Here is a 17,546-nt window from a genome sequence, read left to right as displayed (position 1 = left end):
TCAGCAGAAAGGAAGGGACCTCCTTTTTTCTCTGAACAATTGCAAGGTCTGTTGTGAGTTTCCTTCCCTAGAGCTGGAAGACTCAATAACCAAAACCCAAACATTAAAACCTGGCCTCTCCCTTTATTAACTGTGCAAGTTCCTGGTATGTATGCAGAGCGGATAAGGCACTGAGTGGGCTGGAGTTATGTAAAGATGTAAAATGTTGTATCTATAGTGTGATAATAAAATATAGAAAAAAATTGGTCATGAAAATGAAAGTGTTTTTAAAATTGAGGATTGAACAATAGTTTACTGCAGACATTGCAAAAGAATTACCTAGCGCTTCAGCAGAGAAAGGTCACTGTATCATAACATCCTGACAGCTGAATGTGTTTATGTTGCAATGTGTAAATGTAAAGATGGTGTTTGCTGGTCTTATGGTATGCACTCTTTGTAGTCCCAACATCCTGGAGCTATTGTTGTAATATTTTGGCTTTCCAGAATTCTGGATTTCCACATCTTCTTTGCTACAGGACTTTGTCCCTCCAGGCTCTGCAAACATTTTAGTCATAACAATGAAGTTATCATCATAGTGGAAGCTTGACCGAGATTCAGTTACAAAATTCTGCAGTTACAGTAGATGCAACAACAATTAAGATTCCAATTTAAAATATTTTTCTTGGCGCTCAAGATGCTTGGATCACCAGGTCCCTGGAAAAGAAACTGTTTACACAGAATGGGAGAAGTGGGCAACTGAAAGAATTATAAATATAGGGAGATAGGACATACACAGAGGCATTTAGGAATTCATCACATCAGGCTCTCCTGAAGGAAACCAATGCTGTTGATCCATTCTAGTCCAGGTTCAGGCCGTGATGACGGAGACACCATTGGTTGCCCTGCAAGATGACCTCTTGAGGGTGGCCGACAAGGGCAAAACGTCCTTGGTGGTCCTCCTCGACCTCTCAGTGGCCTTTGATACCGTTGACCATGTTATCCTCCTGGGGAGGCTCTCGGGGTTGGGGATTGGTGGTCAGGCTTTGGTTTGGCTCTGATCCTTCCTGGAGGACTCTCCTCAGAGAGTTCAGCTTGGGGAGATGTTCTCTGCTCTGTGGACTCTCAATTGTGGAGTCCTGCAGAGGTCAATCATCTACCCAATGCTATTCAATATCTACATGAGGCCACTAAGGGAGGTCATCAGGAGTTTTGGAGCTTCGTGTCACCAATATGCAGATGACACGCAGCTCTGTCTCTCCTTCCACCTTTCTGCAGTGGATTTTGTCCCGCCCCTTGAGCACTGCCTAAATGTGGTGCTGGGATGGATGAGGAACAACAGGTTGAGGCTGAACCTGGACAAAATGGAAATCCTGCAGTTGGGGGCCCCTAGTGTCTGTGGTCTGGGTGCCTCCCTGCCTTTTGGGGGGGGTCAGTCTTTCCACAAAGGATGAGTTGCATAGCTTGGGTGTACTTCTGGACCCAGCACTATCAATGGCATCACAGGTAGCGTCTGTAGTCTGTTCTGCTTATTTCAACCTAAACCAGGTCACCGAGCTGTGCCCCTACCTTGACACTGAGTCCCTCACCACGCTGGTTCATGCACTGATAGTCTAGAGATTAGACTACTGTAATGCCCTCTACATGGGGCTGCCCTTGGGACTGCTACGGAGATTGCAACAGGTTCAAAATGCAGTGGCCAGATTATTGAGTGCGACAAGAAAATACCAACTCATCTCCCCCACCCTGGCCACCTTACACTGGCTTCCTGATTGCTTCTGTATCAGTTTCAAGGTAATGGTCCTAACGTATAAGGCACTAAATGGTTTGGGACCTTGATACCTGGCCGCGTGCCTCCTTCTGGTTAGATCTGCCCATTCTGTAAGACTGTTACAGGCAGGGCAGCTGAGAGAGCTGACCCAGAGAGAGGCCCAGAAAACAAATACTAGAAATTGGGACTTCTTGGCCGCAGCTCCACAACTATGGAACTCTTCTTTCTGAAGTCCACCTGACTCCTTCACTGGGCACATTTAGGAAGCTGTTAAAAACCTGGCTATTTAAGCTGACCTTCCCTGAACAAACAACTGTATGATACAACAGTGTTTGCTAAAATATCATCCATCATACCACCATGCTTCTTGTCTTTTATATTTTATGTTTTTAATTGTAATTCATTGTATTGTATTTGTTTCTTTATGATATTTGATTTATGCTCCAATTGTATTATTATTATTTTGTATATGTATTCTGTTGTTATTCTGTTTGTTTATCTGTTGTAAACCGCCCAGAGTGGTCCTGAATGCCAGATGGGCAGTATATAAATCAAATAAATAAAAATAAATAAAAATAAATTGCAGCTCCATGACACTTTGGGCACCCGACATCATCAAAGAGCAACAACCATGTAGCAATGCAGCAGAATCATTTCCAGAAATCAATAACAATCATAAAGGATTTCACTGCATAGATTGAAATTGGCCTGGTCAGGTGATTAATTCTCTGTGTGCATTTTTAACATGCTTAAAGGCTAAAGATTGCTTCATGATGTATTTTAGAGATGTGTTCTTTGTCTTTTGTTTCTCAGTGTGCCTGTTTAGGCTATAAGCACCTGCGATTGTGGGAAGTAAGCTCCTGAAATTTTGAAACATAATTATAACATGATTTGATTTCTGTATACAACTTAATTTTGTTTTGAATGCACTTTTGTTTGCAAATTCTTGTAGCTGTAAAAATTTTGGATGATGATCACATCTGCAGCTATTCACAAGTTGCATGTTGCTGAAAAGAGGGTACAGATATGCACAACATATGCATATGGGAAATTGCACGTGTAGCTGTCAATGCTGAAACAATTACGGCAATATAAAAAGAAACACAACACATTTCATCATAATGCAAAAGAGTATTTAGACAACCCGTGAGCCTGCTGGGTCAAGACCCTGGCTTTCCCTTCTGATGCTTCCTTATCTTTAAAATGAACTTGGACCAGGTAGCCCTTCAAATAGAGTAAGGTGGGGGAAACAGCTGTCATTCAGATTTTACTAGATTTCACCTTCCACCAACCCAAGTTCTAGCCAACATAGCCAAGGCAGAGGCAGGATGAAAGACACAGTTCAGCATTATCTATTGGGCTGCAAGTTGACCACCTCTAAAATAAAGAAGGCTTCACAGAGAGGGATTTTTCGAAAGAAGGTAGGACACATGCCCACTCTAGCATCTCATAGAATACTGCAAATTTTGGTTTAACAGGGGATTCTCCAAAGACTAAATGGAGGAGGGGATTAAAGTAGCCAGCTAAGCCTGCCTATGAATGTAGCAATCGGGTGGGATGGGAAGGCATACATTCCTCCCATCAACCCCTCCTTGTTGATCATGCTGGCTAGAGCTTGTGAGAATTGCAGTCCAACAATATCCGGTAAACTATACATTGCCTAATTTGTCCTAGGGAATAAGGTCATCCAAACCCCATGGGTTGAAATAAGTTTAGGGAAGTATGATCAGCTTGGTAGTTGACCTTTCCCTTTCGTATAGATTCAAAATGTGAGCTGGCCCTTGGAGCATCTAACAATGAGCTTTTGGTACTTGATTTCTAAAAGGAAAGGTGCCTGTCCAGAACCTTAGCTGCAATATGCATTGACTATGCCAGAAGCTTTTACTCCATAACAAGTTAGACAGAGCCATTGTGATGTTTGGGTTAAGAAAACTCATGTTCCATTGAGAGACACTCCTATATTTTTTGATTACTTCACACATTGCACTGTAGTGCCTGACAGAAAACATTCTCCTCCATGAAGAGTGTCATTAAAAGACAGGCAGAAAAAGCAACTAAATAAATAGAAAATTGGTCTAAGATCCTCTGCCTTCTAGCTTGTATACATTACGTTTTTTGTTTATGGTCCTTACTGCTAATTTTATTTAGCATATGGAATTATGTTAATACTTAGCGTTACATTAGACGGGCAGTACAGGAGAGGAAAATATACTTACAGCCAATCAGCATGACACAAATCGAAAATATTTTCTCCGAATTGGTGTTTGGAGACACGTTTCCAAATCCGACGCTAGTCAGGCTGCTGAAGGTAAAATAAAGTGCGGTGACGTATTTGTCTTTGATGGATGGTCCAGAGCTGAGATCGCTCACGTTGTAATGTTTCCCCAACTGTTCTCCAAGGGAATCCAACCAACCGATTTTTGGAGTCAGGTAATGCCTTTCAACATTCCCAATCGCATACCAAATGCAAGCGAGCCAGTGAGCAATGAGAGCAAAAATGCACATAAGCAACATCAGAACAGCAGCACCGTATTCAGAGTATCTGTCCAGTTTCCTTGCAACCCTCACCAACCGCAGCAGCCGAGCCGTCTTCAGGAGGCCAATGAGCGTCGTCGTCTGCAGAAACACAGAGCAAGAGGCACCATTAGGAAAGGAGTTGTACTGTTCTGATTCAAATCAGGAAAAAAAACATGTTTCAAAGTAAAAATAAAACACATTGGCTAAAGTCCAGGAGCAAGTCACAACTAGAGTAGGCCTGCTGAATCAGCAGAAATGTGTGAGTTGACACCTGTATAGGTTCCTTTGATTTAATGGGCCTACGCTGGTTGTGACTTACTACTGGATTTTAGCTGTTATAAATTAAAACATTGAAAAGAAATATGAGGATTCCTTAATAGATCTGAAAAATAATCAGATTTTAATTGGAAAGTATAAACTGTGACCTAATGAGCCATTTTAAGTAATCCTTACAGGCTTGTGCATTTATGTTACAGAAATACATCGATTAAGCCCCACTGCCTACTGTGGACCTTAATTCTGAGCAGACATTCACTGACTTTCTATCTTTTATTGTGTTATACATTCTTTAACAGGGCCTAGCATTAGGGTTCCTAGGAGATTTCCCAACCAGACAGTGATAAGACCCAAGTTTTATCTAGTCAGGCTCATTATTATTTTTGGTTTATAGCACCAACAAAAGATGAGTATAGCTGACCTCACATCACCCCACCAACTGCCATAATACGAACTGTTCCTACTTCTCTCCTGTGTTTAAAAAACAGTTTTCCAACTGATATTGGAAGTGGAAAGATGCAAAACCAACACCTTGGGTAGTAGAAATACCATTTTGAGATCCTTTGGCTCTTCTCAAGCACTATCCTCTGTTTTGTAACAAGAGAAGTAAACGAGTCCCATTTCACTAGTCGGAGAACCTCAGAACGAACAGCACACAGAGACGAATGCCTGGGGCCTATATATGTGCTATGCTTCCACCTCCTCACAGCCTTCAAAACTCTTAAACTTTTCTCTCACATCAAACTGGATTTTAAGCTCAGGGATATAAACAGAAATCTGGGATCCTGATAAAGGAGGCCTTGAAAGATGCAAAGGAAACTTCACAGGGCGGAGAGGCAAGCATTTGCTGATTTAACAATTTGTTAGGAAGTTCCAGTCTATCACCAGAGACTTAAACTGGGAGAATGAATTCTTTTACAACACTTTGTGCATTTATTGGCTTACTCAGTGCTGCAATGTTTGTGCAGAGTTTTGTGAATAGCCAAAGTTTAACTGGCGATAATGTTTGTTTATTGTCCTGTATATTGTCCCCCAGTTTATTTAACTTATATGCAGAATACATCATGCGGAATGCTGGACTGGAGGAATCCCAAACCGGAATTAAGATTGCCGGAAGAAATATCAACAACTTCCGATATGCAGATGATACCACTCTGATGGCAGAAAGTGAGGAGGAATTAAGGAACCTTGTAATGAGGGTGAAAGAGGAGAGTGCAAAAAACGGTCTGAAACTCAACATCAAAAAAACTAAGAACATGGCCAGTGGTCCCATCACCTTCTGGGAAATAGAAGGGGAAGATATGGAGGCAGTGACAGATTTTATTTTCTTGGGCTCCATGATCACTGCAGATGGAGACAGCAGCCACGAAATTAAAAGGCGCCTGCTTCTTGGGAGGAAAGCGATGACAAACTTTGACAGCATCTTAAAAAGCAGAGACATCACCTTGCCAACAAAAGTCCGAATAGTCAAAGCTATGGTTTTTCCTGTAGTGATGTATGGAAGTGAGAGCTGGACCATAAAGAAAGCTGACCGCCGATGAACTGATGCTTTTGAATTGTGGTGCTGGAGGAGGCTCTTGAGAGTCCCCTGGACTGCAAGGAGAACAAACCTATCAATTCTAAAGGAAATCAAGCCTGAGTGCTCACTGGAAGGACAGATTGTGAAACTGAGGCTCCAATACTTTGGCCATCTCATGAGAAGAGAAGACTCCTTGGAAAAGACCTTGATGTTGGGAAAGTGTGACGGCAAGAGGAGAAGGGGACGACAGAGGATGAGATGGCTGGACAGTGTCTGCGAAGCAACCAACATGAATTTGACACAACTATGAGAGGCAGTGGAAGATAGGAGGGCCTGGTCACGAAGAGTCGGACACGACTAAACGACGACGAATGTTTGTTTGCTTGTTTTATATGCCGCTTGTCAAGTCTGTTCTGATTTATGGTGAACCTTTTCAGGTTTTTCCAGGTAGAAAAGACTCAAAAGTGGTTTACCATTCCTTTCTTCTTGGGGCATCCTGGGACTGTGCAGCTTGCCCAAGGCCACACAGGCTGGGCATTTCTCCCAGGGAGCACAGTGGGGGAATCAGACTTTAGAACAGAGGCTCTGCAGCCAGATACCCAACTCACCGAGCTATTTAGCTCTGTATTTAATTCCCTTTACCTTCACTGTCTATTAACCCCTCCCTGACAATGTCTATTGCATATATATCTGAAATTCTGGGTAATATTCCCTCCATCTGACATGCACTGTAGTCCACAACAGTTCACGCTACAATGAATGCAGCAATCTTTAAGGTGCCACTATACTATTGGGTGTTTTTCCTTGGAAGTGGCTGTGTGGCTCTAGTCACAGAAAATGGCCTTATCCTGAACCAGGCCACCCATATACAAGGCTGATGTTCTGTCATCAAAGAACAATCCCTTCCCCACAAAATGCTTGAGCACTTTAAGGCCCCCATGAAGTCAATGAAGAGAGCTGAGCAAAATATTTAATCACTTTAGTCTTTCTTGCCACTATTGGGAGTACTGTACTAAACTAAACAACTCTCTGTTCTGATCTATTGAGGCAATTCTTACACATATTTGGGCGACCTGATAGTAAGCACATGCTCTGTTTCACATTATATAGAAACTACAGCTCTGGAGCAGTGAATCAACTTTTCACCTTTCTATAAAATATCCTACAAGTGACAATTACAGAGGCTTATCCAATATTCATCCTATAATACTCTGCAATATTAGAAACAGCAATTGCTGAAGCTTCCTTTCCCCTTCAAAATCTGTTAAGAATGAATGTACAGTATTAGATGTGAGCCACTCCAAAGGGTCGTTCTGTTGCAGAATTCCCAGAGAATTTGACTTAACCTTGTTCTCAGTCTTTTTTAAAAGCTACAAATAATGTCCACAGATTTCAGCCATTGGCCATAGTTTTTGTTTTTTGTTTTTGGGTCTGCAAATTAAGGTACTCTCTTGTCTTAGCCAGTGGGGCACTGTTTGTCCTAGCCAATATGAATGCCTTATGATAGCCCCCTCCCCAAACCTCGCACATCATTTTCTGGCAAACCATGAGGCTGAGAAACAGAACTGGCATATTCTGCTTGTCTTACATTGGCCTCATTTTTGGTGGGTGTAGGGAAATAGACTTCCCAGTGGGTTCAAGAAATATAAGCTGGCTGGATAGCTCAGTGGCTTAGGAATGGTTGGGAGTTCGATTCCCCACTCTGCCTCCTGGGGAAGAGCCAGCCTGTGTAGTCATGGACAAGCTGCACAGTCCCAAGATGCCCCCAGAAGAAGGAAATACATGGCAAACCACTTCAATGTATTCTCTACCTAGAAAACCCTGGAAAGGGTTGCCATAAGTCAGAATTGACTTGATGACATAAAATTGTTATTCTATTGTTTCAAGAAATATAAGACACACAAACTTAACTGTTTCACTAACCCTGCTGCTAGCTTTCAGTACTTTCCTTGGGGTCAGAAAACACCCATGAACTCAGTACACTTAAAAAAAATCTACCTACATGAGGCTTAGAGCAAAGAGCAATACAGGCTTTCCACACATAATCTCTACCCATCATTACCTCTTCTTTTTTTTCCTTTTAAGGAGGCATGCATAATGCATGATATTTTACAGCTAAAAACATGTATAGTTCTGGTCAGAGAAGCCTGCCTGCTAGTTTCTTTCCACTAAGTGCCATTTTTAATGTTTTATTAAACCTTGGTATATTTTATGCATTGCTGAATTTAGAACTTGATAATAGTAGGCTGGGAGGGAGGAAGAAGGAAGAAAAAGTGCTCCACAGGCCATATTCATTGAAAACAACATATTCCATTTATACCAAAATTTCAACTTTCTTCCTGCAGCAACACAACATGATAGTTCAGTAATAGCAGCTAAATGTGCCACTGCTGCACAATGGCAGTGCCAACAAATTAAGAAACTGGCAGCAGAACTAACCTCCACTGTGGGTGTATTTCAAAAAGTGTCTAACTAGCAATATTGCCATATTTCATCTAAGCTTCCTCCTGTGCCACTTCCTGAAAACAGATGCAACACATGGAGACAGCAGAGACTGCCCTTCACAAAGCAAAGCATTAGATTGGACAAGGAGTGAAAAGCTGGGAACATAGAGTGCTCACTAAATAGCAACATTGCTTCCCTGAAACTTGGGAGCAAGTGGTCTCCTTTGGAAGTTTTGTGGGCATTTTCACAAAATGGCTGCTATGGGATGAGGGTCCATTTATTTACTCATGAAATGCCTTCCACCATCTTCTGGAAGGTAAACTGGTGAGGCTAAAACAAAGGCAGCTTTTTCAAGAAGAAGTGTAAGGCTGAAGAGGAGCTGGAGTTCCAGTGTACAAAACTACCGTATTTTTCGCTCCATAAGACGCACCTTTCCATAAAACGCACCAATTTTTTAGGAGAAGAAAACAGGAAAATATAATCTGTTTTCTTCGCTCCATAAGATGCACAGACTTTCCACCCCCCTGTTTTGTGGGGGGAAAGTGCGTCTTATGGTGCGAAAAATACGGTATTTCTTTGACTTCTCAGTGGTAGCATTTTGTTGTTATACACACTTTCAAGAAGGCAGATTGAAAGGCCCAGAGACAAGTAGCGTAGCCAAGAAATCACATACAAGGCAAGGGTAGGAGCTAAGAACGAAAATCCAAATCATACTTCTTCACACGCATAGCACAACAGTATAGCCATTGGATACGAACTGTCAATGCTTAGGGAAAGGTTCACCCACAACTACAGGCAAATCACCTACCCAGATGCAAAACACTCCCCTAAGAAATGACAAATTTTCACTATAAAGCTTTCCCTGCAAAATCCCAGGTGAAGCTTTATAGATTAGTAAACTCCACAGAAAACTCAGAATATACCAAAACAAACAGTGCAACCAGTGGACACACAAGCAGTCTCTCATCCCAGCATAAGTAAAACATGTTGGATTTTTTGGAGATTGCGATCGGCGAGCCACTCTTCGGCCTTGCAGAGGCTTGTTGTCCCGCCTCTTTCCAGGATTGGCAAGCCAATCACAATCTCTGGAGCTATTGGAAGGCTCTGCTGACGTTGCGGCCGCGGTGGAATGGTGAGTGGACCATCCAGCCCCATGGGGCTGGACCCTCCTTATGTCCACCTGTGCGGGGTTATTCATATTCATATACAAAACCCCTCATCTCTACTCTGAATTCAAAGAAAGCTCCACCTCTCTGCTGAGTGTCTCCATTCCCTTGCATTAGTCTGTTGTTGGAAACTGTTCGTTTGCTGTTGATCTGTTCACAGTTCTAAGTAATGAAACATTCATATTCTTTCTCCTACAAATGTCTCAGAGTAAGTTATTGAGCCCTTAAGTACCAGTTGATGAGAAAGGGGTGGACTATTTGGGGAACCTGTAGCTATCGTCCTCTGTAGATCTCTGTACTTCTGCTGTGTATCTAAAGAGAATTTTACTGGAAATTAGTACTCTTCAACAACCCCCACGCTGCACCCAATACCTCAATATTTTCATCAAGCCCCCTCAAGATGTTTCCCATCACTCCATAAAACTCTCTAGGACACTTCCCCCTGTGTATGCTTTTCTCAGTGGCCCAGTGTGCTGCAACCACTCACCACTTTATTTGCTCGTAAAAGGGCCTCTTGGGCCCACATGGGAGCTGAAGGCATTATGAGAAGTAAAGACGATGCTAGAGAATGGTGCCTCATTTTAAAGTGTAACCAGTTTCCCATTTTTCACCAGTATTGGCCAAAAGCCTATTGAGCGTCTGCTGAGCAGAAATTCCCACCAGCACAGTAAAGTGGGATGGTGCCAGTCACACAAGTATTGCTGTTGGTACCAGTAAAGACTGGGTTTTCCTGGTGGAGGTCTCTGCTTGCACAACAGCAGTGGTTCTGTAAGCAGTACAACTCTACATTACTACAATGGTGGGATTTTACATTCATCGGAAGCTCAATGTGACACCTGACACCTTTAAAAGAAAAACAAGCATCAGCTAGGTAATCCCAGAGCTGACTGGTACCGTCATAAGCTTGGTTTTGAAGTGTCCCTGGCAAGATAAGATAAATCTGTCAGCTGTGGACAAGAAACTGTTCCTGTAGGAGCTACAGACTCGTGTGCTGGCCAAAAGGTATGCATCCCTCTGCTCAAGAAATGCCAAACCAAAAAGGAGGAACGAAGCAAACACAGTTGTACAGTAACTGTCTACATTAATCCCTCCCACAGGAGGCCCGGCTGGCCCCCTCTTTGCTGTCCTTTCTTAAGCAGGCAAAGTCAAGCTTTCCCTGAGTGAATGGCTGCTGAGTGGGTTTTTTAAAAATTAATTGTTGTACCTTACTGCTTTGACTGTGTTTTGCATGGCTTATATTTTTTGTATAGCATCTGTTTGATCCTTTTTAGTATTTGTTAGACTCACTGTTGTTAGCTTCAGCATTGTCTTTTAATGATGTAAGTCACCTGGGGTCCTTTTTGAGGAGAAAGGCAGGTTAAAAATATTTTAAACAAACAATACAAAATATGCAAATCTGGACAAAAATCGATAGAAATAAAGCAAATCTTGCTATAATGGGGAAAGCTTATGCCTGCTGTTTTCATTGCCCAGATGATAACTGCTGATGAATAATGTCAGGATCTCTGTTCTCCCATGTTGTGGTTCTTTACTACACAACTGGACTTTGCCAGGACAGTCATTTAACTTTCCAGCAGGGGCCTCTCCTCTATAAATTTGGATGCTCAGTCACCTTAAATCCTGGTTTAAGCAAACCAAAGCATCTCAGTCCTATTCCTACCACCTACAATATGAAAATCAAACCACAGATTCATTTATATATATATATTTATAGTTATATATTTATAGTTTGATATATATTTGTAGTTATTTCTCAGCCAAGGGAGAGTGGGAGGAGGCTCACTTGCACTGGTTGGTGTGACTTGGTGCCCAATGAGCAGAGGGATCTTATTGGGGTTTTGTCCGCACCTAGTCTCGAACCTCAACTTCTCCTCTCTTTATCAGTTCCTCATCCAAAAAGTGGTTGAAAAGTATGTTTTTGCTGCTGCTTCTGCTTTACTTGATTAGTGCAAAATTAAAAGCTCCGAGAGCCCTTGGCAGTGCACATCCACTACTAATCCACTTTGGTAACCTGCCGTCTTAATAAAATACTGTTCTGAAAAATCTTGGTGAAACTCTGTAAAAACAAAACAAAACAAAACAACTACCCTGGATTTTTGCTTCATGTTGTTCTTCTAGTCAGCCAGAGCTAAACAGAAAGCTTTCGAACTGGGAAGCTCTTGTCCCCTGAACTCCACCCAAAGTGAAACAATAAATAAATAGGAAAGCACTCACAGGGAGTGGTTTAGGCATATACACAAACACAAAACGTGAGAAGGGGGAGGGAGGGAGGGAGGGAGGGAGGGGAGAGGGAGAGAGAGAGAGAGAGAGAGAGAGAGAGAGAGAGAGAGAGAGATTTCAGGGAAGATGGGCCCAACCTTTCGACTTTGTCCTTCCAGCTACTCCCCCATGACTTAAAACTGTACTAATTGCAAACTTGGCAAGGGATGCCTAATGCCCAGTAACTGAAGATGGCCCCTCAGACTTCAGACACATGTAAACCAGTTGACACATGTTTAAAACCACAAAACCTACAGGTGCGCACTCCTAAGATCTCCTTAGCATACACACCAGGTTTCATGTGCCTGGTTTTGACATATTTTGGTTCTGACGCATCCTCTGTATTTATTACAGAGAACCCTAGAGGTACATTATAGTGTAAACTATAATGCCGCCCAGAGACCTTTGGGTAGTGTGGGCGGCATATAAATTAATTAATTAATTAATTATTTAATTAAACAAACAAACAAACAAACAAACGAGGCCCCTGGGAGAGGGATTAGTGATGTGACTTAGAAGCCATTTCTGGCTTCCGACTTCCTTAGAGAAAGAACAATGCCAGCCCAAATGAAGTAGATTGATTTGATTCCACTTTTCTCTTTGCAGATTCTTCGCTTCTTTAATAAACCTTGCTGCTTTTTTCGAGGAAATTAGAGCAAACTTCTTTCCTTTGGAAACAACAACAAATGTTGCTGTTATATGCTGTCAAGTCAGAAATGACTTACAGCAACCCTTGTAAGATCTCCAAGGTAAGGGAGGTATTTAAGAAGTGGTTTTACTAGTTCCACTTCCCCCAACAACTTTTTGTGGCAGAGCCAGGGAATTAAACCCAGGTCTCCTGAGTCCTAGTCCATTTCTCTATCTGCTACATCACACTGTGTATTCAGATAAATACATTTGTTGTTTAGTCGTTTAGTCGTGTCCGACTCTTTGTGACCCCATGGACCAGAGCACGGCAGGCCCTCCCGTCTTCCACTGCTTCCCGGAGTTGGGTCAAATTCGTGTTGGTCACTTCAAGTCAAACTATATAAACACACTGAATGACCTCAACTCAGAAACTGTTGCCTTGTGAATATATTATAATGCTGAAATGTTTTTACATCTCTTTGAAATCTTTGTGTTCTGTACCCTTCTTTTAGTCCTGAAGTCTCACGTATTCCACAGACTAATTTCAATGCTACATGACTAAGGCATTCTTCATGAGTTAGAAGTTTATATTGGACAGTATCTTGTCACATAGGTACCTTGATGTGTAGGGGGAATGATGTTACTTGCAGTGGCAGATTGCCGCTAATTAGAGTCCCTGCTTTAATTCTGGGTTGCATGGAACTCTATCTCATTAAATGTGAGTCTTGAACAATCCAAATTCAACCTCAGTCTATTTAATTGGCAGCAATCTGCTGCTGCTGATGTAGTACTTCTGTGCTGGTACAGTATAGCTATGCAACAGATATTGACCACTATATTGTATCATAGATGACTCATGACTAGTGGGGTGGGGCTGGAATTTCATTTCATTGTATTGCATATGAGCCATCTTCACCCTGAGATTAAAAAAAACAGTAGCTATCTCCTGATGACTATTATATTTTTCCTGTTTTGCAGATACAGCTATGCAATATTATATTATATTATACATTTGTAAAGGGTTCTAGATCAGTCACTCAATTATCACAAGCAAAGCATCAAGATTACCTTACCATATACCTTACAGTATACCTGAACATGGCTTATGTAGAACTATTTGCATGCATGCTCTGCACACATATTTGAGAATCTTGCCTTTTGCAGATTTTCTTAAAGAAAGAAAACGTTTCTGTGCAAATTTCACATCTGCTCAGCTAAAAACACCAGAGTTCTAAGAACAGCCTTAGAGGTCTTTCTTAGAGGTTCTTCTATCAGTCTGAGCACTGACAGGTGCTGGCCAAGGAAAGGTCTGACATTAACTCCAATTACTTTTCAATGTCGGGGAACAACCTTTTTATTTGCATTCATTTAAAGTTTTGTTACAGAGCCTGCAAAACTACAGGTGTCACCTAAAATGTTTCCATATTAAAGGGAACCTTCAAAAGTCAAGATTTGCAATCAGGTGCATAGAGCATATATTTGTGTAATTCTACATAAGCTGTGTTCAGATATCCTGTATCCAAGGGTATGAAGGGGCACTCCAGCTCACAACCATCAACATGTGGCCATGTCCACTGCCAGTGCCTAATCAGTATCTGTCTGAAGAAGGCTACATGGTGAAATATATATTCAAACACAGAGAGCTCCTTCCATAAGTGCATGGGTCCAGTCAAAAAAGGTCAGTGTCTCCATGGAGGGAGCCCTATACATAGAGAGACCCCATGTGATTGTCACTAATTTTCCGTGGGGGAGGCATGCCAAACACATGTGTTGATTGTTGGTCTAGGGTTAGACTATTTGGCCTCTGTAGTTTCACTCAAGTGTTTGTGCTGAATGCCTGAAGAAGGCTAGACTTAAACAGAGTTCAGAATTCAGCACGAGAACTCAAGGGAGTTTGAATAGTAACAAAAAGTGTGGTGTGGGTGTAATGGAAGGGAGGCAAGCTGAGCGCATGCCTCCCTTCCATTTCTGAGTTTCGTTATTATTTTAGTATGAATAGACAAAGACTTTGTTGTAGTGCCACATGTTAAGTATGCAAATTATTGTATTCGCAAAGGCTTTCACGGCTGGGATCTAATGGTTGTTGTGGGTTTTTCGGGCTCTTTGGCCGTGTTCTGAAGGTTGTTCTTCCTGATGTTTCGCCAGTCTCTGTGGCCGGCATCTTCAGAGGACTGGAGTAGGAATTCTGTCCATGCTCTGTTGTATGCAAATTATTATTCCACAGCTCTGCCACTCCCTCCTGGAAAAAATCTTGTGCAACTCCTAGCAAAAGCAGGCACAAAGCTCAGAGCCTCCCAAATGCTGTAGTGTGAAGGGGCAGGTATTTCTTTCTGAATTAAAAGGGAGCTTTTACATCCCCAGAGGTTTATTTTTAGAGTGGGTGAGCACAATGTCCCCCTCCTTAGAGGAATCCACCCAGAGCTGGATTTCTGTGTTTGTACTCTTCTGGGAGTACGGGTAGGTCATTTTGCTGCACCTCTGTTTTAGAAGATTCATAGAGTACAAGGAATCATTTTGTGGAGGGAACTGATCAGCTCCCTAAAGATATCAGTGTCTCAGTTCTGATTACTGAACCCTCAGCCTTCAATTTCCAGATCTCTGCTGCTAAATTGGTTTATGATTACTGACAATTAGGTTTGAAGGGAACAATACATGTTGAGATGTGATGAACCAGACTCATGAATGTATTAAGATGCATTAGCCTGTCTGATTTTGGAGCCACACTTAAGGAAGGTATTTCACAGGAATTCAGCTGTGTGGAAGAATGCGTTCTAATTAACTGAGCAAATGTGTGTCTAAATGTGTTTTCTTCTGGAGGTAAAAACCAATACTAATAATCAGACCTTTGCTTCCGCCCAGGCAGTTTTGCTCTCTCTGTATCATTTGTTTTCATTAGATACTTCTTTTTTAAAGGCTGTTCTATAGTTCTGTAGCCTTTGCAAGGCTGCAGTCTTCTAGTCCCTGGGAGGGCAGCCGAGTGATGATAAAGATGTAGGAGAAAGGGAGGTCCCATCTTGGAGAGGTAGAAAGGACCATATACACTCCATCCAGGCTAGAGGGGCAAAAAACAAAACACAACAGGGCATCTTCTGGGCATCGGAGGGTGGTAGATTGGTGGTGGTGGTGGTGGTAGGGAGATGGTTATGGCTCTGTATGATCTCTCCATTCCTGTAACATCCCATCTTATTCTAGAATCAGTGGTAGTCCAATGATCACCTTGGAGATGGTCTTCATAATTTCCTGCCCAAGGCAACCAATGAGAGGTCAAAAAAATAAAATAAATAAAAAATAAAAAATGGAAAGGAAGAGCCAACGAGAGCTGAAGCTCCTCCTTTAATCACCCTTTGATTTCCAAATGTGTAAGAGCCTCTTACAAGTTACCATATTTTTTCCGTGTATAAGATTATACTTTCGTGTAAAATATTTAGATTAAAAATTGAGTTGTCTTATACACCGAAGTAAGGAAGGCGGGAGGGATCAAAGCGCTTTGATTCCTGCTTTCCCCCTCCACTTTTTTTGCGAAGAAAGTGCTACTACATTTACAAACGGCAAGTTCTGCCTGCTGGATAAATTATTGATAGGGTCCATTAACAAGGATGGCCCCCTTACCACAGAACCTCTGCTCGAAGGTGAGGATCCTTCTCTGAAAACTGTATCACATGTGCTGAGAGGGAATGTGATTATTGGATGGTGCTCACTTAATGACAGTGCCGCAAACCCCGTATTTTAACAGGTTTTAGTGCCAAACTGAATCTGTAGCTCTATTTATAAATCACAACCCTGCTTTCATGAACCTCTGAAGTAAAGTCGTCACAAGCTGTCACCCAGTTGTGGGAACTGGCTGGCCTGCTTCTTACCTCAGCAAGCCGACACAGAAACAGAACCTTTCGCCCCCTGTGCCATGAAGTATTTCAATTGTTGCTTCATGACCTTTCTAAAAGCAACCGGACACTCAGAATTTCTCAGCCTTGGAAAGCCTGCCTGCCTCTGCCTTTGGAAGGGACGCCACTTCATAAGGAGGGCAGTCGACACAGCTGCTAGCAGGGGTTCTGTTATTAGCTGGACTTCGAGATAATGAGGAAATCTATTTCTTTGCAAAGATACCTCAATGACTGGAAATGGCCATTTGTGAACGATACCACGCTGTGGACATTTTACATCCTCTATTGTTCTTCCTGTAAAAGGATCTCCACAGAAATATTAAAAGCAAAGGGCACAAGGGGAGAAGAGGAAGCAGTAGTGAAGTGAGACCTATGCCGTCACCAAAGATCTCTCTTACATAACAAATAAAAAAGGAAAATAAGTGCTATATGTATTCACAGGAAAAGAGGGGAAAGGGCTTCCCTCAGTGTATAAGGCCTGTTGACTCTGTCATTAAATGTTCTGCCCATTGAAATAGGTTAAATTCACAGCATGTGGAGGGAACCTGTTAGTCATTTTATGCATTCTATTGTACTTATTTCCTTGGAATATCTACCACTTTACTACAAAGGCTTTTCAAAGCAATTTACATAGTAAAAACAAGGCTTACAAACATGTGTCAATAGTTTATTCCTCACCACACTTACATCTTTTGTGTGTTATGTACCATCAGGTCAATTCTGACCTATGGTGACCCTTGTAGGGTTTCCGGGGTCTGTGAGCTTTTTAAGGAAAAAAAGCCACACCCCAGTAAGATTCCATGGCTGGATAGGGATTTCATCCCAAATCTCCTGAGTTCTGACTTGAACACTCTATTCATCATTAGACTACATTGACTCTCCTACATCTTCCACCTTCAAATAAAAGATTCTTTCACTTGTTTTCCATGCAATGGCCTTTTCCTTTCCTATTCATCCAATTCCCTTCCCCGCCACAAGCTCTCCTCAAGGGAAGATCTGGAGGCCCCATGGGAGCCTGCAGCACAAACAAAGAACCGGTTTGCCCAGCACCCTCTGTTCCATCAGTAGGTGGTCCTCTTTGTCTAACCGCACAGTATTCTGTGAATTGG

At 42.1% G+C, this 17,546-nt stretch overlaps 1 protein-coding gene across 6 annotated transcripts in view; it reads right to left on the bottom strand.

Annotated features, from left to right (window-relative positions):
- Positions 1–17,546, bottom strand: part of KCNH7 (potassium voltage-gated channel subfamily H member 7) — a 376,531-nt gene that overhangs the window by 72,413 nt on the left and 286,572 nt on the right. For all 6 annotated transcript variants that reach the window (XM_072982177.2, XM_072982182.2, XM_072982194.2 and 3 more), the window contains one exon: positions 3,964–4,363. In XM_072982177.2, the coding sequence (XP_072838278.2) occupies positions 3,964–4,363 (400 nt within the window). The remainder of the gene's footprint in view (positions 1–3,963; positions 4,364–17,546) is intronic.

This window comes from Pogona vitticeps, chromosome 1, assembly GCF_051106095.1.
Source record: "Pogona vitticeps strain Pit_001003342236 chromosome 1, PviZW2.1, whole genome shotgun sequence".
NCBI classification, from domain to species: domain Eukaryota; kingdom Metazoa; phylum Chordata; class Lepidosauria; order Squamata; family Agamidae; genus Pogona; species Pogona vitticeps.
This window is presented reverse-complemented; position numbering and strand designations above follow the sequence as displayed.